General features: G+C 35.4%; 1 protein-coding gene across 7 annotated transcripts in view; it reads left to right on the forward strand.

The window, feature by feature from the left end:
- RPS6KA5 (ribosomal protein S6 kinase A5) overlaps positions 1-19938 on the forward strand; it is a 64913-nt gene extending 44975 nt beyond the window's left edge. For all 7 annotated transcript variants that reach the window (XM_053980132.1, XM_053980138.1, XM_053980133.1 and 4 more), the window contains 9 exons: positions 724-885; positions 2077-2202; positions 2953-3086; positions 6153-6246; positions 8487-8657; positions 11988-12179; positions 12782-12941; positions 13925-14088; positions 15036-19938. In XM_053980132.1, the coding sequence (XP_053836107.1) occupies positions 724-885; positions 2077-2202; positions 2953-3086; positions 6153-6246; positions 8487-8657; positions 11988-12179; positions 12782-12941; positions 13925-14088; positions 15036-15275 (1443 nt within the window). In that variant the 3' untranslated portion in view covers positions 15276-19938. The remainder of the gene's footprint in view (positions 1-723; positions 886-2076; positions 2203-2952; positions 3087-6152; positions 6247-8486; positions 8658-11987; positions 12180-12781; positions 12942-13924; positions 14089-15035) is intronic.
- Positions 19939-22701: the final 2763 nt, after the last annotated feature.

Below are 22701 nucleotides of genomic sequence, written 5' to 3' on the forward strand. Positions count from 1 at the left end.
TTCAGTGTATTAACATTTGCTTTCAAATCATGATGAAGACTGGATTTGCATACAATATCTGTAGTGTTCTATCCACTGTGGTGAAAATTGTGTGCTTTCTTTGAAAAAAAAAAATGATGTATTTATGGTGCTTCTGAAGTTAAGTTAGTTAAACAGAGTTAAACTTCCTTAATTCACTGTTTGTTTTGGGAGATGCATTTTACCATCGTATAACACTTTCTATTCTTTACTTAATTTCAGTTCCACTCCTTTACAGTAACAGGGCAGTTTTCTCATATCTGCTATTTCTATGCTTCCTCTTTCTAGTCATGCCTCCAAGTAAGAATTTGGAGGTTTATGCTCTCAGGGCTCTGAAAGCTGACATCAGTAATTAAGCATAGAAATTGGCAATGAAAAGTTGAAGATACTACATGCATGCACTGTGGCTTTCAAAAATCTAAATATTGCTTATTCTGAAATAGAGGAAGAAATTCGGGGACTATCATGCTAAATGTTTGGAACACCTCCATTTTAATTGACTTTCTTTTTGGATTCTGTCTATGTACAAATAAGTATGATACTGCTTGGCTTTAAGCAAATTAGTAGAGCATAATTTAAATGTTTTTCATCTGCCTGTGGAAAATGGCAAAGGGATTTAGGACTGTGTGTCAGGACAAGACTCTTTCCAATAGCTTTCTGTAAAATTTTCATTTAATTCAATTTATTTTCCCATTTTTTGCTTAGAATATGAATTGGGAGGACTTAGCCGCCAAAAAAATACCAGCTCCATTTAAACCAGTAATCAGAGATGAACTGGATGTCAGTAATTTTGCAGAAGAGTTTACAGAAATGGATCCAACATACTCTCCTGCAGCAACCCCTCAGACTTCCGAAAGAATATTTCAGGTATTTCAAAAACTCAAATTAATATTTTAAAGAAAATTATTTTTTAACAATTCCTAATGTATAGATAGCTTTTGTTTTTTTTCACCTCCTGCCTGTTAAGTTTTTGGAATTAATTGTGTAACTTCTAGTCCCAGTTCCCAGGGCTTTTTGTTCAACAATCGCAAAATGAGAAAGGTGGAAACAGTCCTACGGCAAATAGGAAATTCCTTGTTTCTCCATTCCCAGCTGAATGTCCTACTTGTTGGACTAAAGTCAGTCTATTGATTTTTTTTATACCTTAGGAGTCTTGTCATCTTGACTCCATCAGCCTGGGCTGCCAGCTTCAACAAGAGCAATGTAGTTCACCCATTTCCATATTATATGCTAGTGGAAGTAATCCTTTAGAAAGTGTGAGCTGAAACTCCACGTGTTGTAGGAGCTCTCTAGTTACTTGACTGATGTTTCCAGATGAGTAACAAAGCTTTCCTTACTGTTCCTTCCATGCTGTTAAAGAACTACAGTCTGGATGTCAAATGGGCAGAAACAGCTCACATGCAACCAACTTGGTACCAAAACTGCAGAGGAGAGCAGCAGTTTGGATTGCTTTCTCTTCTCCCTTTGTTGTTTTTTATTGTCTGGTTTTGAGCAGCTTAATCCTCAGGGTAGAGGAATGTAGTGTCATATTTGGGATCTTATTAGATTCACAGTGACTGTATCAAGCAGGTTATGCGTGTCTTAATAACATCTGATTCACCCTGCAGGGGTAGTCACAGCTCTTGTTATTATGATCCTCAAACTGGGCACATCGTTGCCCACGCACATTGATATAATGTTTATCCATTTAAAGTTGTTTGATGCTTATATCACAACATACAAACTGTTTCATGCCTTAACTTTAAGGTGTCCTGGGAAGCTGGCTAGTTTGAAATACAAGCCTTTATCACCATTGTAAAGCAATTGTAGCTGAGCCAGATTAGCATTTATTAGAATTCTTGTAGTATTATTTTTTTGTCTCTAACTGTGGAGGATCGTATAACTAATTCCAGAAATGTACTTACTCATATTGAACAAAGTAACAATTTCTTTATTATGATACAAAACTTCTGTTTTATTGAAAAACTTTTCTGAAACTTCTGTTGTTTCATATGTATTATGGTAGTTTATATGCAACAATATCAAGCTATACCCTTTTCTGATGTTTTAATTTCATAGGGATATTCTTTCGTTGCACCTTCTATTTTGTTTAAACGCAATGCAGCTACAGTAGATCCTTTTCAGTTTTATGTGGGGGATGAGCGACCTGGAACTACAACTATTGCCAGAAGTGCTATGATGAAGGTAATAATAATATCAAGACTTAAATTAATTTGGTTAAATTAAAACTGTGTATAACTTCCCAAGCAGCAATCATAATCTAGGCTATGGATTACAAAATAGTCATCATTCAGTTATCAATTCTCTGTAATGGCTCCTTGGATGATTCAAGCATCTGATGATCCATATTGCATGTGGTACTATTAAGAAGTGGTTGAAGTTTAATCTGAAAAATGAGATGATTGTCTAGTTTTCCAGAAGACTATAAGACCAAGAAGTATAGTAGTAATAATAATAATATGACTCCTGATAGCTCTTATTCAGCCAAACACTAGATATTTCTGAAGCTACTTTATTATATAATAATTCCATCTATGTTTTATTTACCCAAAAGAACCATATAGTTGTGTGAAGCCTTATAAGAGCACATGCTATTGTGATGTCCTCAAATGAGCACATAGTTTTGTGGCTAAATGTATGTATGACCATCTTTGATCCTGTTTGTCTGAAGATTTTGTATCTTCAACTGTTGTAATAGTAATGATTTATTTAGTGATTATATTTGTTTAATGTAATGTAAGCTCTAATCTTTGATTGTTAGAATAATATTTATGCATTTTATTTAGTAAAATTTAAGATTATATTTTAATAAAAAGAGAGCTCTTTTACAGTTTTAAATATAGATGAAAATTTCTCATGAAATTTTACTCTTTGTCTTTGACTGTGTATACTAAAAGTATTCTGCAAAACTAAATACAGACAGTTTTCTAACAGGACTCTCCATTTTATCATCATTATGAACTGGATCTGAAAGAGAAACCATTGGGAGAAGGAAGTTTTTCCATTTGTCGAAAGTGCTTACACAAGAAAACTAGCCAAGAGTATGCAGTAAAAATAATTAGCAAAAGGTATAAATATTCTATAAGACAATAAAAATATTTTCTTTGCTTACTGTCACCCATGGAGTAGAATAATGTTCACTACATTTTTAAAAGTGGAAAAATAACTTTAAAATTATTTCCTGTTCTATGAATCTACAGAAACTTATTGTAACCTTATGACCATTAAAAGATTCTGAGAGTCTTTTGAAATAAAATGTTATTCTATTTGGGACACAAGAAGAAAACTAGAGAGTACTTTTCTGGTTCCCAGTTGTATTCTACCATTATTTCCCCTAATTTTGCTCCTAACAAAGTAAAGGTATAAGGTTCTTCTATCTTGAGACTTAAGTGAACTGAATGTAGGCTTATGCTAGCTCCCTCTTAAGCAACCCAATTGATTGCCTAGGATACTGCTTTTAGGAATGGTCTGCAGTGTGGGTTGCCTCAGATCTAAGTGTGTATGTGTGTGTATAAAATGGGAATTGTAAGTTACATCTTGTTTCCTGGATGTTCTGTAGAGAACACCACAATGGAAGCAGCTGACTTGCTTTGTACCTGGGTACCATCTAGTTCTCTTCCCGAATTGATAGCTCTGGGAGTTTCTGCTCAGAGAAGAATAAAGATAAGGGATTCTTTGAGTAGCAGATGGATTATTGCCTTCATTTTGCAGAGTTCATTAGTAAGTACATCCCTAGTGTGTTGCAGAATGCTGGCAGGAGAGTAGAAATGTTCTGCTGTGAGAATGACATTTCAGTGATCTCTTGCCCAAGGCATTTGGCTGTACCTCTGTTTTTCCAGAGTCTAGGAGAAGCTCTCTGCCAGACCTAAATGTCTGTCATTTCATCATGTACTTTTTGAATAGGACAGGTTCAAGAACAGAAAGCTGAAGTGTAGGTGTCTGAGTTAGTTTTCTGAGGTCTGCTAAATTAGTGGAAGCCTGCCTAAAAATTTCTTGCACTAGAAGTGGGATTCAGTAACTTAAACATAGACATCTACACAGGGCCATTTTAGCATCTGTTGGTGTATTCTCTGTCCTCTGGTTCCCATCAGTCTTGTGACTACTACCTTTTTGTAGATGTCTTCATGGCTGATGTCATCTTCCAGGCTCTTCCTTCCTATGCTTAGGCCACTGAATCCTACTCTAGGTATGTATGTTGCAGTGAACTAGTTCACCCTGTAAGATGGATTCATGGGAATTTCACTCGTTATAATGAGACCTTAAGTGGTGTGTGGTAGACACCTACATTGGGTATTTTAATGTGGAGATCTCTGCCATGTGTCTACACTCACAAGTTTTTTCTGTGGTACCAGCAGAGCTGTAGGTTAGTGCTCCCATCTCAACATAATGTGTGTTTTGTGTCTGGATAAGTGAGCAGACCAGTATTGACTTTTCCCCTAGAACTTAACTTCTAGAAATTATGTCCCTGAATTACATTACTCATGGATTTTTTGCTCTTTCTCCTTCATCTTGGTGGCTCAGGCTAAATGAACATAAGACGTGATCGGTATACAGAGATTTTTGAAATTTTTTTTTAGGATTGCAGGGTGTGAGCAGAGTCAGCATGTTTGTACAGTATTTAGAGTTAGCAGTAAACCCACACTCTGAACAATTGGCCAAAACCCAACTTGAATTAGAATCTGTGAGTAATATTGCTCTGAGGATCACACCACTAAATCTTGCTAAAAGGAAAAGTATAATAAGTTTCTAGCAACTTCTTTGCCTCAAAGTTAGTTTTTCACTCCTACCGGGCAAATATGCCCAAAAAGGGAATCTTACATCTCAGGAAACCTTTTCATGATACTTGAGGTGAAAGTTCAGATGAACAGTTCCTCTGTGGTGTCGCTTTTTAAATAATGCTGGACCTGCCCCCAGCCTACTTTTTTCAGTTTTTCTGTATGTCTGATGACCACTGAAACAATGTAAACCTGTTTGAGTTACTGTTTTAGAACATCCCATTTGTTTCTCACAGGGTTGCTTAAAATCTGAGATGGTAACTATTTACAGAGGGGGAAGTATTCAGAAAAGCTCACATACAAATTTCAAAGATTTGTGCTCATGATACTGAACCTTTTTCATCTGCTTCTGATAGAAGTTTAGGGGGAAAGACTCTGTGAGTCAGGTTTTTTAATTCCTTAAGGACCAGAAGTCACTTTCAGTTAAAAAATTTCAGCAGCAGAGATGGAGGTGGAACAGCTTAGTTTACTTGTTGATTATATGAAGCCTACAGAAAGAGTTCTCTTGCACAGAATTCTCGTTGTGATTCTCATCCTAATTAGGTAAAAAAAAAAAAAAAAGCAACCAAAAATTAAGAAAATATATGATGAGAGATTCTATCTGTATCTGTTACCTGTAAAGCTATTCTCTAAATCAGTATAGGATTAGTCTTTCTCAGAGAGAGTTTTGGCAGAAATTTTCAGGCATTATTTGCCAAAAGTAAATCAATATATCTAACTAGTGGAAAAAAATGTTCTGCTGTGTCACCATTCATGTAGTTTTTATAACAATCAGCATTTTCACTTTTTATGGCTATAGATTTCAGTACTTGAAAGGGAACATATGCAATGATTTTTCTCTGGAAATGGTCTCTTTTCCATTTCAGATTTCTACAATGCTCTGTTTAGGGGTTCATTTGTATAACACATTTCATATATAGATGATGTTATTCTTTTTCTAGTAGAGTTCATAGTTTCCATATAATTTTGGAAGTACTTGTCCCCATTAAGAATGGAAAAAGATTGGGCCGAGATAAAGGTGAACTAACAAATATTGGTAGTAACAAAGGTGAAGTCAAATTGCTCTGGACTAAGGGCATGGTTTGTTTTAGATTGAAACTATTCTGTAACACTTCAGCTTTTGCTGTAGGAAGTTGCAGTTGCATTAAAAACATTGTTTGAATTGGGTGTGGGTTTTTTAATGGACTAAATTGCAGGGTTATGAGAAGAGTTTTTCTCCACTTAATTTTAATATGCATTTAATTGTGTTCAAGTGGTTGTAGTAGTAAAAAAATATGGATTGCAAACAGTTAAAAAATAACACTCAATGTGCAATTTGCTCAGTAAAACTGGTACAAAATGACTGCTCAATTTTTCCAGAATGGAAGCCAACACCCAGAGAGAAATAACAGCTCTGAGGCTCTGCGAAGGACATCCAAATGTAGTGAAGTTACATGAAGTTTTTCATGACCAGGTATTTTGAAGAAACTGTAATCAGCACCTACCAAACATATTGCTATGTGTTTCCAAAGAACTTTTTGGACTTAAGCATTCTGTAACTGTGGAGGCAACTTTTTTCCTAGGGCTTTTGTCTAGTCAGTATAGAAAATGAAGCAGAAATCCCGCATTCTAACAATTTTGCAATTACTCTAGCAAATCAAAACAGTATGTGAAAAAATTAGAGGCTTGAATTCTGTTCATTGTTCTGTTTTGTCTTTGTTTGCCATCATACAATTTGTTCATGGCCCAAGTTCTGTATCTATGATATTGAAATGTGTTATCACCTTTCCCCCAGAATCATTATAAATCTTAAAACAGTATTTGTGAATTAATTTAGAAATGTTGCACATGAGGATTATATATCTAGTATCTTTTCCTATACATTAGTACCTTAATGGAGATAACCAAATAGTTTGCCGGATTACCAAATGTGAAAGTAGAGAGTGTATTTGAAAATCTATTAAGATCAGTTTATTTAGATATCTTAACTGTCTTTTTCCTTTAACGTAATACAAATAAACAATAATTTGATCTGAATTGGAAGTTGGCCCTGGTTTGAGCTAGGGTTTTGGACCAGATGTCCTGTACAGCTCCCTTCCAACCTAGACTGTTCTATGTTGGTCTATGGATTTTGTAATGGAACAAGGGGTCTCTTACCTCTCCACATATCCCAGTCTATCCCCCTCATGCTGTTTGTACTGGGACCAGCAGAGAGCTCATGTAGAGCACTTCAAAATTCACTGAGAGTATACAGTGTCTGTACTGTAATTTTTAATGACAAGAAAACCCTCTTTTTACATATGTGTGCAATATCAGTGCACATGTGTAGAACAGGACATTTCTTTCAGTTTCCTTTGAGTAAAATGAATATGCTAAACCTAAGAAAATGGTTCTCCAGACTGCTCTGCCACTGAATAGGCTGCTCTCAACCAATCAACCCACTGTATTTTTAGCTACTTCTGGTAGCTCCCAGGTGTTACCTTTAAGATTATTTGTGCACAATATTCTGAAGACCAAAACTGATGGGAATCTTCTAGTTTTGACCTTTCTGCAGTTTGTCTTAATAAAAAGAAGTTCCAGTTTTTAACTTGCTCCGATTCCAGTCTGTTCAAATTCTACATTAGTATTCCAACCATATAATATTGGGTTGCAGTCTCTTGGTGAGCCAGAAGTTTTCTAGTGAAAAAAGTCTTTTTATCCTTCTAACTTCCCTGTCAGATATTCCCAAGGCATAAAGAAAATTTGCAGGAGAAGACATCATTCAAGCACTACTAGAAATCTTGGTTGTTCTAAGAAGTGTTACTGTTTTCTGTCCACATAGCTCTGCTTCTGTTCTTTGGTATATAAAGTGTGCACCTTCTGACTATTGCTTTGAATTCCATTTTTTGGTCGCTTCCCAGAACATTTTTCCTCTGCTTGCAAATACTACTTTTGTTACTGTCATTCAGGGAAGGGAAGGGCTAGAAGCCATGGTGTGCCTACATCCATTGCCTTTTGAGAATGCTGACATCACTTCCTTGTTCTGAGAAGTCTGCTGTTTGTTTAATGGCAAGACATTTGAATTGCAGTTGACTGTGTGCAAATGTTGTCTTATAATCAAGGAAGCCCCTGCTTATTGATTGCCTTGAAGAGAGCAACCTTCTAAAAACTCATTACTTTTTTTAATTTAAAAAAAAAGCTCTTTAATTTTTGGTAAGGTATCTTCTGTAATTCTGACGATGGAGTAGTTTTGGCTATTACTCTGTGGGGGATAAAATCACAAGTTCTAGATAATTTTTTATTTCAGAGGTAAAGTTTCAGGATGCTTTTAAAGGATTTTGTAACATTTAAGTGGCTACGTCCTTATGCATATTAATAGATACATATCCTTGTATCAGAACAGGCTTAAGCAGCAAAAGTTTTGCTTTTTCCAGCTTTACTTGTTAGCCTAAGTAAAACCTTTTCATCTCCCTACAAATTTATACATTTAGCTGGTGGCATTGCATTTTGTTAATAAATATGGGTGCACATGGGGAAGACATTCTTCAGTCTCGACAAGACTGATGGGAAAATGCCATCTGAGATTTGGTGCTTTATTTTGGTCTTCTTAATTACTACAAGCAGCAGTGCTGTTTCTTCAAACATTGAGAACCTGTCAGAATAGCACCCAACTCCTGAGTGAATGTTGGTTTGTAATGTTAAATTTCTTAACATGCTATGTTTTTATTGTTTCAGCTTCACACATTCCTAGTAATGGAATTGCTGAAGGGAGGAGAATTGCTTGAACGCATTCAGAAAAAGAAACATTTCAGTGAGACTGAAGCCAGTCACATTATGCGCAGACTTGTTTCAGCAGTGAGCCATATGCATGATGTAGGAGTAGTCCACAGAGATCTGAAACCTGAGGTATAGTGACTTGCATATATGTGTTTAGACAATAAGTTATTAAATGTCTGGAATGTGATGTATCTGTTTCTCCAGCCTTTGTTACAGAGTTTTCTACTTCGGTATTTTTGATTAGATGTTACCACTTTTACTTAGCAAATTCTGTAGATATTTTTCTGTTCATAGGTAAAAGTAACTGTAAGCAATCTCTTATCTCTACTCTTGTTCAAAAACATTCTTTGCCTATCTGGGGGCATTTTTCACTAGTATGTATTTATGGTCTGAAACAGTTCATAAGCAGAGCTAGGTTGCTTGGGTATTTTTTCTGTACATTTCCATCTTCTGTTTGATCTTAATTTCCTTTGTAGGGCTCTTTCCCAGTTAAGTACGAAATGAGCGTTAAGAGAGATGTGTCATTTGAGTTCAGTAGTTTCCCAAAAGAAACTATTTATTAATATCTATTTTTCAGTAACTGCTTTTCTGATATTTTTGCTGTGCAGCAACATTGTGCCTTCTATAATAGTAAATATTCAGTTTACTGTTATAAGATTGACCACTGGCTTTGTTCTACTTCTTGGAGCCAGTGTTTTCTTGGGTGCTTTTGCCAGCAATGGGTTGGGATGTATGTTTTCTCAAGCCTGAAAATAGTGTAGATTAATGTTGATTCATCCAGTAAGGATGTTCATTGTAGGGTGATGACAGCCATCATACCCCAGGAAATAGCTGCTCCTTTTGTAGCTGGAGTTAAAAAATAATCCACCATTCCAACTGATGTTTTATCTTTTTGTAATATACTTTCTGTGATAGGAAAGACTTGGTATTTTATAGTAATTCCAATTCAACTGGTAAAGAAGTCTTCTAGGTGTTGCTAGTTGTTTTTGAAAACCAATCCAAAATAGATGAGTTTGAAAGAATCTCTGTCCTGGGCTCCTGTCGTAAGTAAACAGTTAAGAGAGACTATTTTGAAATTCTAATGTGTGAGTTGAAAAAGTCATCAAAGAAACTTCTTTCCAAGAATCACATCATCAGGGTAAGAAAATCACTTTTGAAACAAGTAATTAGTAAAAGGATGAAACCAACCTCTCTTTCTCTCTTCTTATCATCTGAATCTTATTGCCACTTTGAATATTAAGGCACAGTAAAGTCGAGCTTCAGCTGCATGGTAAATTAGGCAGTCTTCAATTCTACATTATGTTCAAGAACAGAAGTCTGGGAAGTCAAGTAATGAAGGGTTAGCAAACAGCTTGCAGAATCCATTGCCTCCACAAAGTTGGACTTAACTTGCTTGTCTCCTTCCTGCTTGTTTTGAAAGTTACTATTTTAGATTCTGACATGAACTTAGAATGGGATATGTAGGTTTCCCAATATAGATATGGTTAGTGAATTTCTCTGTAAAAGGATATATAGGAAATTCTGTTGCTTTTCTAAGAATTCCAGTCAGATTTTTTTGATGGTCAACTTTGCAATCTAATGTGCTACTGATAATTATTTTTTTTAAAGTCTGGCTGATTAAATGTAACTAAGAGTGAGACTTTGAATTTCATGGACTGGAAGACTTCTGTTTATCAGTAGTAATTAGATCACATATGTTGGTCTACAAAACAGAGGAAAAGTACTGGATAGAAAATAGAAAATTCATAGGAATAAAGAGTTTGTGTAGCATATGTGATCATATTTGGAGCATCTCAGTAGAGGATTTGAGGACTGTTTCTGTAATCATTAATCTGTGAACTGGGTTCTAAAGGTATTACAACAAAACAAGTGTGAGAGAATGTTGTTTATGTATTCTAAAATATAGGTGGAATATAGCTGTAAATACCTAGGGGACGGGAGGGTTCTGAAGCATGCTTTATTTGCCTAATTAACAGGAATACCTGAAGCTGGTGTAGGATATTGGACTGTACCTTTCTTTCCATGCATAACCAATTTGATTTTTATCATACTAAAGGTCTTTTTAAACCAATGTTATTAATTCTTTATTTACTTGTAGCCTCTATAACATCACCATAGAAAAAAGACTATTATATTAATCACTTATCCTTGTTGTATGAATATTTTTGCTGAAATTAGGCTTCCTGTAGATCCATTTACACAACAATTAAAAACTGACTTCTCTGAATGTGCATTGAGCTCTATCAGCAGGACAGAAAGCAAAAATACTAAAATACTGTTTTGTAGCAGCTGTTTTCTTTTGTCCATAATGAATAGTCTCAGGTTCTCCTTATTGATCTGCTGGCAGTCTAGCAATCATTTTTTACCCTTGTTAATGAGTTTGAAATTAATTACTTTGTGTGAGTCATACACCTTTTGTATTATGAGGTTAGATAGGACTATAGGATATCTAATATTGAGACTTTTCCTAGCATTCATAAATTGAACAGTAAAGGCAATAGCAAAATGATGCTCTTCTCTCAGAAGCTGAAGGGAAGAGAAGAATTAGCTTATAGTTTATCTTGGCCTCAGACAGTTTTTCTGTGACTTAGCTTCCCTCTTGTATCTTTCTTGGCAAATAAAAATACTCAGGGGACAAAAAAGAAGCAGATTGCCTTGTATTTTCCAAACTGATAACAACTTGTCTGTCTTCAAGTCCAAAAGTGCCAAATTCCAGTGTGTAAAGCTGGAATTCTCAGGGACTAGTGCACCAATGTCTCTGCCTTGGTCTAAGGAGTAGGTTTGTGGTGGGACTGTTAGGTGACCTTCAGTGCTTGAATGCTGTTGGTCCCAGGTTTTTTCCAGAACACATATCTGTACTGGCTTTGCCACCCATGCCAGAGAGCTCTCAGTGAAACCTCTGAGCTATTGGTGCACTTATTAACACCTTTTTACCACCATGCTTCGCTTTCAAATGACTCTTGTGCATTATTGTCCTCATGGCAGTACTGTGGTGCCATTGACTACCAAAGACTATTCAGTCACAGACAGAAGGAGCAGTGGGAATCCCCCACACATGAAAGCTGTTGTTCACAACATGCCAGAAGGAAGTGGAAGCTTAAGAAAATTTGCTTTTGTTTGAGGAAAAAGGTATTTCTCCCATCTCCAAACATGTTGATATCTTAGGGTTTTTTCTTGTCAATATTCCCAGAATTCTTTTCTCCACTGTTCTGTGCTAAGTATCCATTTTCATTAGTAATCTCAGAAGTACCCTGACTTGCAGATATGCAGGAGCAGGTAAACACATCACATTTCTAACAACCCAGAGTATTGTTATTTCTGTTTTTCTCTTCCCTCAGTATCTTGCAGTTCACCTTTCCTCTAGATAATAGAAAATTTTCTGTAGTGATAGATGTAGAAAAATAATTATAACCAATTTTGTACCCAGTGCTAATATTGATTTTTGTCTTTGCTTTTCAGAATTTACTATTTACAGATGAAACTGATAATTCAGAAATAAAAATAATTGATTTTGGCTTTGCTCGTTTAAAGCCACCTGATAATCAGCCTCTTAAGACTCCGTGTTTTACTCTTCATTATGCTGCCCCAGAGCTCCTGAATCACAATGGTTATGATGAGTCTTGTGATCTGTGGAGTTTGGGGGTTATTTTGGTGAGTGATTGAGGGGTTTAACTATAATTTTATTGCATGTATTTACTTTTTGTTGAAATGCAAGGGACTTGAGATGATTTCAGACATAAATTGGGTACATCCTGAATTCAAGGGAGGTGAAAATACTGCTGCACAAATAATATATTCCAAAGACAGATCTTTTCCAGCAGCAGATTTTTTTTTAGCAAGTAGGAGATAAAATTTAATGATTTTGGGAATGGAAAAATTACTGGATACAGCAAGCTTCTCAAAAAGGTATATGCTTGTTAGGGGATTTTACAGGCATCCATATAATCTTTCAACAGTTTCAGTTCAGAGAAGGAATCAATTCCTGTATTTTGATCTACAGAAAATTAGTTTCATTAGATATAAATGGGGTAGAAATATATTTTGTTCATAGCTTCCTGGAATAGATGAATGTTTGTTTTAACAAGGACTCCAGAGAAAGTCTTCTATATTTTAAATATTCTATAGCCTTAAAGTTATGTTAGGCCAAGTTTTATTGTGTAGCATTGGTGATGTAAACAACAGCCTTTCATATTTAATAGCAGAGTTGTCTATGAATACACTGTTTCCTAAAGCTGCTTTTGTTCTTGTGGCAGTACACAATGTTATCAGGACAGGTACCATTTCAGTCTCAAGACAGAAGTTTAACATGTACCAGCGCATTGGAAATTATGAAGAAAATAAAAAAGGGAGAATTTTCCTTTGAAGGAGAGGCTTGGAAAAATGTTTCTGAAGAGGCTAAAGAGCTAATTCGAGGTATGTATTTACAAGTATTTAATGTACATTATGTTCTTATTTTAAAAGATAGAATTTGGAAAGCCATACAATATCTGGATGCTGCAAAGTGTCTAACCTGACAGGGCAATATGCACAGCTTGAGCTGTGTACTGACTGCTACTACAAGCAGTGAGTAGCAGTGGATGCATCAGAATGGGTTACAAATTGCTTGCATGCCTAGCAGAGTTTTCTAACCTGGTAAAATGCTGTTAAGGTTAGTGGGGTTGCAAGGAACTGAAGAGCTTCAGAAAAAGTGAACTCACTCTTAAAACAGTTATAAGCAGAGTTTTTCTATTACGATTTTTTGCCTTTCTAAAAAACCAAAACAGTTTGAGATAAATGTCTTAAAAGCTGAGCTTTTGCAGAAAATTAAGGTATTACTATTTCTTTTCCATTGGCTATTTTTTAATTCCTGTACAAAGACTACTTACTGTATTTCTGAGCTACTTCATTGATATTTGCCATGCTTTGGTTCCCTTAAGCTTTTGAGCATCTAATTATGTTTTCATCATGAGCTAGACACCTACCTTAATGCTACTTAGATGGAGTTCTGAATTCCTGTAGAAGCAGATTTGTAAGAAATTTTTCTGCCAAAAATGTAGGGTTTTCAAGATTCAGACTTGAATGAATTGTGCAAGGAATCTGAGGCTTACTCTTGAACTTTATCCTCGACAGGTTTTAAGTGAAGAAATAATTTGATAGTTCTGAGTTTGTGTGAAGAGAGATGTGAGTTATCAAACAGTTAAATATCAGTTTTTTGCTTTCAAGATTCTTCTGGAGAGGATGATAGTATAACATTGTGTGAACCTTATCTAAGATAAATATTGGCATACCTAGGATAAATATTGACATCAGTTACTTATCAAAGCAATGCATGAGATTTTATTGAGAAATATTTGCATTTTCTATTGACCAAAGATAAATAGCTGACAGTTTTAAAGAATGTAATGTGTTTCTATTAGGACTTCTCACAGTGGATCCAAACAAAAGGATTAAAATGTCCAGCCTGAGATACAATGAATGGCTTCAGGATGGCAGCCAGCTCTCATCTAACCCTCTAATGACACCTGATAACTTAGGCTCTTCAGGAGCTGCAGTGCACACGTATGTCAAAGCCACTTTCCATGTAAGTTCTGAGAAATTTTTTGTCATGTGCTATGTTTTGTAATGTGTCATTTAGATTTGTGTATGTTTTCCTCTTAAAAATTATATATATCTGTCCTTATAATTCAGTATATGCTTATAGCTGGTTTTTTTTTTCTCAATAACATTTCCTCATAACATCTCTGATGAAGTACATGAAAATATGAATGATGAAGCAAGCATAAATTTCTTGGAGATACTTATTTTCATGAGGATGTGGGCATTGGGTGCTGTTCCTGAAACAGCAATTATAAGTATTCTATTTCTTAGAGAAATCTATTAAAATTTTTTATTAAAAAAACCAAAACTTTATATTCAACTTAAGTAACTCTTTGACTTTTTGTCCTTATGGTTACTAAATTGAGGTAGAATTTCTGGAATATATGTAGTTCGTATTTTTTATATCATGAGTGCTTTTTTAGTGGACTTGTCTACTACTGTATATTTATTAAAATCATTTGAACTGCAACTGTATTTTATAAACATAGTGTTGATTCTCATTATACCCTCTACAAAGAATAAATCAAAATTGAGTAGATCTATGCTGAAATGCTTGTGGGTGCTTTTTAGGAAGGAGAGAAGAACAAAGTAATTGTTTCTTGGAGAGGTCCTGACAATGCAACATAATTTGGGCTGAAAGAAAAACTAATTTAGCAGTGTCCTCTCTGAAAATGTAGTGTTAAATAGGTTAAGGCTAAGTAAAAATACTTCTAAACGAAAAAGAGCAAGGAGAGGAAGATGTCAATCAATAATGTTTTGTATTGGCTCTCATGCACCTGTAAAGGTTGGTAGAATAGTTGTTACAGCTACAATAGGAATTAGTCAAGAAATTACATTTTATCTTGTGACATACCATAGACCATTCACAATAAGTGATAAAATGTGTTAAATATCTTGAAAAACTTAGAATTACCTTTTATTTTGAAACAGGCCTTTAACAAGTACAAAAGGGAAGGATTTTGTCTCCAGAATGTAGACAAGGCACCTCTTGCAAAAAGAAGGAAAATGAAAAAAACAAGTACAAGCACAGAGACACGTAGCAGCTCCAGTGAAAGTTCCCATTCTTCTTCCTCTCATTCTCATGGTAAAACTACCCCCACAAAGACATTGCAGCCCACAAACCCTACAGACAGCAATAACCCAGAAACCATCTTCCAGTTCTCCGACTGAGCAGCAGAGAATATCCTGTCTGGAGGAGTTAAGTGGTTACAGACTTGGCAGTACCTGTATTGGCTTCTCCTGCCCTTCCTCCCTGTGGCTTTTACAGGCTGCCACAGGAAGATTTCTGTTGCTTTAGAAATGTATTTTAGTCATACCTTTTTAGCTCTGTATTTCCATACATTTTTCCTTCTAGAATTGTTTGGTATCACTGGATATAGTATAATACTGTTCTACAACCAACATTGTATTGTCTGAGGGCTAAATTACTGGTGTGCAGCCAAGCTCAAGGTAAGTAGCTGTGCTGCTCATGGTACCACTTGGAAGAAGACTGTTCCTCAGTGTCACAACCTTCCTCCCAGTTCCTTCCCCACTGCTCAAAGAAAGGAAGGCTCTATAATATGTGTAGAACTTCGGGATCTTCTGCTCTTACCCAGCTCTGTGAAGAATATTGTAGAATTTGATTCTTCATGCATGTAAACAATCATTGGTACAATGCACCAAAGCAATGTAGTACTTTAAAGCCTTTAAATTTATGGTTACATTCTGTCCCATTTATTTGAATTTTAAGATCAAAATGAAGCACTATGGAACTTTTACTTTGTTTAAAAAATAACTCCACATATCTTGTTCTAAACTGAGAATAGAAGTCTTAGATTTTTTTAATTTATTTATTCTTTTTAAACACTTCTAGGGTAAAAGATATCTGATAAGGTGAGATGTCTAGTACTGTGATACAATAATTTTTATTTTTTGAAGTTATTAACTTCTAAAATTTTACAGATTCTAAAATGTAATGCTATAAGAGAAAATCAAATTTCATATTTGATGCTTTGGGAAATGGTCACATGTTGAAATAACTATTTCAAGATTTAATTATAATTTATATTTTCTTTTTATAGTTACACAATAATTTTAAAATACTAAGATTTTTTTTAAAGATGAGAAAACTCCAGTTTCAACATTTGTTATTCTAGGGTCCATAAAAATGCATACCAAGTTATTTGAATTTTGCATTGTGCAAATATGGAAGTCTAATAGTGACTGTAAAATATTAGAATATATGTTTTATTTTTTGCACTTTATAACATCCAAAGGAGATGTTTTAGAATAAAGTGCACTCAGATCTCTCTTCCTACAAGGTGCTGAGCGCTGTTTTACTGGGCTGAATGACCTGAAATCCATCATATTTGGTGGTTGTGGTCATTGTGAAGGAGAATTCTGTACTTTGCAGGAGTGAATCCCTGTATATTACCCACTGTTTTCATTCCTTACTGTAAAATGCGAAGCTCTTTCTATCTTGCTTTTACATTGTATATAACAAATACTAGACCTGGGCACCTTGTGTAGTGTAGATGTTAACAACTTATGCACTGGGAATACTAAAGGGAAATTATATTGAACACTGTGCTTCACGACTTGTTCACTGTGGTGTTCTACAGTGAAGTATTTCCTACTGTGATAGTATAGTATGTACATAACTGTTTGGAATCATAAATGTGACTTAGAGAAACATCAGCATAAACTTTTAAATCAGTATATTTTATAAATTTATGGAGAGCTCTTTTTTAGCTTGTATTCTCAATGACTAGGGGTAACTTAAGTGCTAAAGATGACTCCAGTTTTGCAAATGCTTACATGTGTAAGTTTCCACTGAAGTCAGAGAGGCTCCTTGTCATATGCCTAAATTTGTGTGATGGAAGACTAATTGACTAGAGGATTTTGTTAACAGCTGTCTCTATCCTAAAGTAACCTTAATCCAAACCCTATGCAAAAAAAAAAAAAAGGTTATAGAAATTGTTTATATCAGTGGTTTTATTTATAGAATTATATCAGATATCAGTATTGACAAATACAATAAATCCATGTTTACAGGGATTGTGTGTATCAAAACAAGGCTTTGAAGCCCAACATGTTTGTTCTGTGTTTCTTTAATATTAATAATGGCATTCTGAGGTTTTGGAATTGCTCATGTGAAATAGTTTACTACTTTCTTGATGTGAATGTCAACAGTAATTGCAGCATTAATTTCAGGTTGATGTGAATATTGAGATTTGCACTGTTTATGTAGAAGTAGTATATTTAAAGATCAGTCTATGTGCTAATAACACAACCAATTTTAAGTGGCCTATGTTAAAGTATTGAAAAATAATTGTCAGTGTAATATATTCAGATTTGCTTTCTGAATGCTCTCTTTGGAAGTAATCTCAATAGTGAACATGGCTCATTTGTAAAAGAATACTTCTCCTCTCCTGAATAAACTTGCTGTAAATACAACAAACAATCCACCATTAATACTTGTTATGCAGACAGTATAAATGAATTGGGAGATTGGAGAGCAGGTTGCTTATAAAGTTTGCACTTTGAGGGGTTCATAAGAGCTTGTCTTCAGGATGAGGACAAGAAAATGCAATTTCAGTCTGATTTCATTTAAGTGTAAGAAACTGTGGGATACCAGGTGGATTTGGAATATTGTGACCCAGCTGAAAGAACTTAAATGTTAGGAACATGGACCAGTTGTTCCCCTGTTGGGAAATTTAAACTGTTTCTTGACAAACTGATGAAACAACAAGAATGTTTGCACAAGATACTGAATGCTGCAGATAATGGCTGTGTTGTCAATCTTTCTTTCTACACAGGTTTTGAGAGACTGTTGTGAGACTCAAGTTATTAGAATACATCACTTGCATCAAAGATAACTTTTATAGCTGAATATTTCTGTGTCCTCTTTGTGCTCTCACGGTAGTTGTTTAATAAAAATTTAAACCCAAGATATTCCTTTTGGGCAGGCTAACTAAGTACATTTAGGTGTCACCTTGTATTTGCTTTGAACCAGTTACCCAGGGTAGCTGCTGCCTTCGGGTAACAGAGCTCTTGAGGAAGTGTATTTGACACTAAGCTGTCTGAATTTTTAGATTAATATCTTTACATAAACAACTGCTGATGTACATACACATTGATAGATTGAAACTTGAGTTGCAAACTAGGCAGCTCAAGAATAAGTTTACTTCTTGTTCTGATGTCCCTGCAGGATAGTATTTACTCTTGGCAGAACAGTGTTTTAATCTGTTGACCAGCCTGGAACTCAAGGTCATATAAAGACCATGGGCCATGTTTTTCATACTCAGACCACTGTTCCAAATTTGAAGTGTACAAGTTAATCTTCATTAGTACTATAAATACTTTTTATTGTCTTGGTGAAGAGATGCTACACTGTGAATTATGTGTATACTCGGATTAAGTTTTCTTCACAGTGCTGCTGTGCCTCAGTCAGCTTTAATGTCTAGTATTATATCTGTCTGCTGTCAGAAATACAGTGCTGTCAGCGATGTAGGCAGATTTGTGTGAAAAGTCAAATTTCTTATGAGTAGAGATTTCAATTAATGTGGGTTTTAATCTAATCTTCAAATTACTCAGTATATGGTAAAGCCATTTCTTTGTAATACTTCTAGAAACACAAATACTAGTATTAGTAGGTAATTCTGCTAAAGGGTTTAGAGAAGTACAAAGAAAAGAACATAACTTACAGTTCCTCTGGCTTAGTGAAATTTCTATACTTTAAGGAAAGGAATCGGTGTATTTGGCATATGTATTGTTTACTGCTATGAAAAAAAACCCTATTAAGTACTTCATTAAACAGTTGGGGGCAAGGGGCAACATGTGTTGCATCACAGAATGGATTGAGGCTTCAAATTGTCTCTGCTGATGGATGGATTTTCTCAGCCCTTTTCCATGGCTACTTTTCTGAACAAAATAACAATTCCTACACAGATGTATCCCTTCTCAGTCATTTGAGAACAGAATCGTTCTCAGCAGAAAATGTGTTCATTGGTTATAATGAAATGTTGCACAAGCATAATCTCTGCATGTGTTGTCTGCATGCATGTAGATGCATGACTAGATCTCAATTTAAAGTAATTATCTTAATCTCTTGATTAAGAGAACTTGTATTTTAAAAATGGGTTCTGGGCTCACACAGATTTGGAGGACCATATTAGGCTGCCACAGAAGAGGAAGGATGTTATAGGAAGTCAGAGGTGAGAAGCTTCTGGGCAGATATTTTCAGGGGTAATTTTTCCCCTGGCTATCTCCCTGTGCATGTATTATTCACTGACAATGAATTGCAAGCATTTTTGCCAGTTGTCCAACATAAACATATTTCTTACCTCTGCAGGTTCCTGAGTATGTGTGTGTGTGGCTTTATAACTTTTAGTTCATCATACTGAAATTATTTTTTATGTCTCAGGTATCATTCCAGGTGTTTTTACTAAATTAATGGTTTTATTCCTTCCCCCATAAGTGACAGTCTTTTTCAAATTCCAGTTTTTACATGACAAAACATTATATTGCCTTCCTTCAATTGAGATAGTTGACTGAATATTCTGGATTGAGAGAACAGAATATAACATGGGTATTTCAGCTGTAAAGAGATAAAAGTGCTTTGATCTTTGTCTGCCAGTGAGAAACACTTCTCAGTTTGGTCCTTTGGTCCACAGGGCATTGGATTCTCTAAAAGTAGAAGAAATGCAGAGCTGTTCACTAGCTCTCACCTGCCATCACACATTTTTATATATCATGTATTAAATAGATTCTGAATGTTCAGAACACCTGTGTTGAAAAGAAAACTCAGACTGATTCCTGTAATCTGCAGTAGAAAATAAAGTGATACTTTCAATTACATAGACCAGCTCTTGTTTATTGTGCCCAGAAACTGCATAATAGAGAAATGCAAGAGACCTGCAGTAATATAAATTACAAGAAAACATGTATTTTGACAACCTTTGTGATCTGTGTGATAGAAATGGAAGACAGCAACTGGCTGGGAAACAATTACAAGTGTTTAGGTAGAAATAAGGGCTGGTATGACTTATACTTCATTCAGTTGTGGAAAGGAATCCATATTATTCACATGTAAAATTGCTTTTAAAAAATTGGCAACCAATCTAACTGTATTTACGAGAATCATGCAGAAGTCTGCTAACTTCCTTTGAAATGCCAATAATAAAGGAAAGAAAAACAGAACTCTTCTTTAATTGCTTCAGGAACTGCCAAAAAAACCTAACAGATGAAACCGCAAACTGATTGCAAACTTCTTACAGCTTTCTTAATACAAAGATATTTGTCAAGAAATCCAGCATCAAATCTTAAAATTGGTCTCATTTATGTTCATCTGATTTTCTGTAATTGTTGTTTTATTTTGTTAAATATGTAGTTGTCTTGGTATGATTATGATCAAAGGTCTATTTTTGTAAGCAGGAGAAAAATAGGAGGATTTAGGATTAGGCCTTGTGAATAACCAAAATAAATCTGCTTGGAAAGGTAACCACTTCAAAATATGCATATATATAAATAATATTTGCTGATAAAACTGTGTCTAGCCAAGTACATTTTATCTAAGTTATGTTTGTGATTTCGTGGGACATTCAGCTATGCTAAAAAAGCTTTCAAGTTTAAGGTCTTTGTAATTTAGGAAAGTGAGAAGAAAGGGGGAAATTTAAAGATGATGCTGCAGAGAGGGGACAATGCTTGAAATTTGTCCCTAAGTTACTCAAGGGGACTGCTTACAGAGGTGTCATATGGTCTGCAGAATCTCACTCAATAGTAACAGTACTTATGCTTTTTTTTTCCTATAAAAGTAATATACTGTGAGGAGAGAAACTAAATTCACAAAACCCACAAATACCTCAAAGCTTTTCTCAGGTGTCTCCTTAATGAGTTCTCATCCTTTGAGCAGATAACTCCGCTGTATGTAGTAGTTACTCTTGTTGAAGCTATGCCTGCTTGAGGGAGGAGGATCCCACTCTCTGGTGATGTGCTCACTGTAGAGGGATGCTACAAAGTAGAGCTCAAGGTGCTGTGTCCCTGCTGCTTTTATGTTCAAGTGTTCATACAATTCTGCTTAGTACGTATCACCATGTCAGTCCATTAGTATGCAACTGGTATACATGTGGCAGGTCAGTTCAATTTTTAGTGCTGTCAAATTAAAAGGAAGACTTGAGATCTACTTTAGGACCAAAATGAGAACAGGCTTTGAATCTTAACATGCAGCTGGATTACAAAAATGAATAAAAGTTTGGCATTGTCTTTCAATTTTGATAGTCTTAAGATGCTCCTGCAGCAAATATGGATGCTTAAAGATATCTTTACAGTATTGATTTCTTTCATCTGCAGAGAAAGGAACCTGCAAAATTGTTTCTTGCCAGATAAAAACTTTTACTGTAGTCCTAGTAGAAGAAATCATCCCTAATTTCTACCTTTACCTTTGAAGCTGTAAAGGCAAAAAATGAATTGGTGACAGATTCTGACAGCTGGTTATAAAGGAGCAGGCTGTGTTAATTTGCAGTGATTGGAACAGGGTGTTCTATTTCATGTGTCAGTGTGGGCAGGGAATGGGTAGAAGGAAAGAAATGGGAAGAAGGGAATGCCGAGTGCTTTACCTCGCTGTAATTTACAGGACATTCTGGTTGTACACCATTGCTTTTGAAGGAGCAATGATCTCCACATTCAGTTAAAATCTTTTTGCATAAAAGAACCCCACGCAGATTAACCTGACAACTTTTCTTCTTGGAAACAGTGCAGTTTTCAAGTGGCAAATACAGCATCGTGGACATGGATTCCTTATTTCCTTAATGCCAGTTATCAACAGATTACAGTGGAATTTTCTATCTGACAAATACACACTTCTCTAAATTCTTTGTCATGCCAACATGCAAAACCTTGTGACAGGTGCAAGAAAGCAAGAGAATCAAAAAGCAAGACAATTAATTGAATTGGTTTATTTTGCCTAATATTCAGAAAATGAATGAGGATTTTTGGAGTGAGTCCAGAGGATGATTCTGAATTTGACAGAAAAAGTACTAGAAGAAAGGATCATTTTGTGAATATAGTGGTGAAGAAAATACAGAAAAGCTATGTTCTAGAAGACTGCTCAGGACTTGTAGAACATTGTGGAACCAGATGTCAAGTGCACGCTCCTGTCTCTAGAGCTGTTAAAGCCTAACCACGCTAATTTGAAGGATGATAAGCCCAGACTGTTGGCCAGTCCTGTCAGAGACACAGGTTTTAGGAAAATCTGTTGCTGGGCTTCTGTCTTGGAGGTATTTCTCCTTGTTTGCAGGTCTTGTTAAGCACCAGGGTATGATCAACATTTGGCAAATCAGACTCTTCAGCTATGCTGGAATGATAACTGAAATTAAGGTTTTGATCCTCAGCAGCCCATTTTCTTCTTCAGACTATGTTGTTAAAAATAGGAAGAGAGTTTTTTTGTTGCCCTACATTGTGTGGTTAACCAGTTTGGTGGCTTCAAAGTTAGTGCAAAGTAATCTGGACAAGTACATCATGTCATTGATAACAAGTCAGCCTTGGATTCACATTAACAGAAGATCTTGTGCACAGTGCAGAGCAATAGCATGGGTATTCCCTGTGGTCTGCAGGTCCA

Source organism: Vidua macroura, chromosome 6, assembly GCF_024509145.1.
Source record: "Vidua macroura isolate BioBank_ID:100142 chromosome 6, ASM2450914v1, whole genome shotgun sequence".
Lineage (NCBI taxonomy): Eukaryota > Metazoa > Chordata > Aves > Passeriformes > Viduidae > Vidua > Vidua macroura.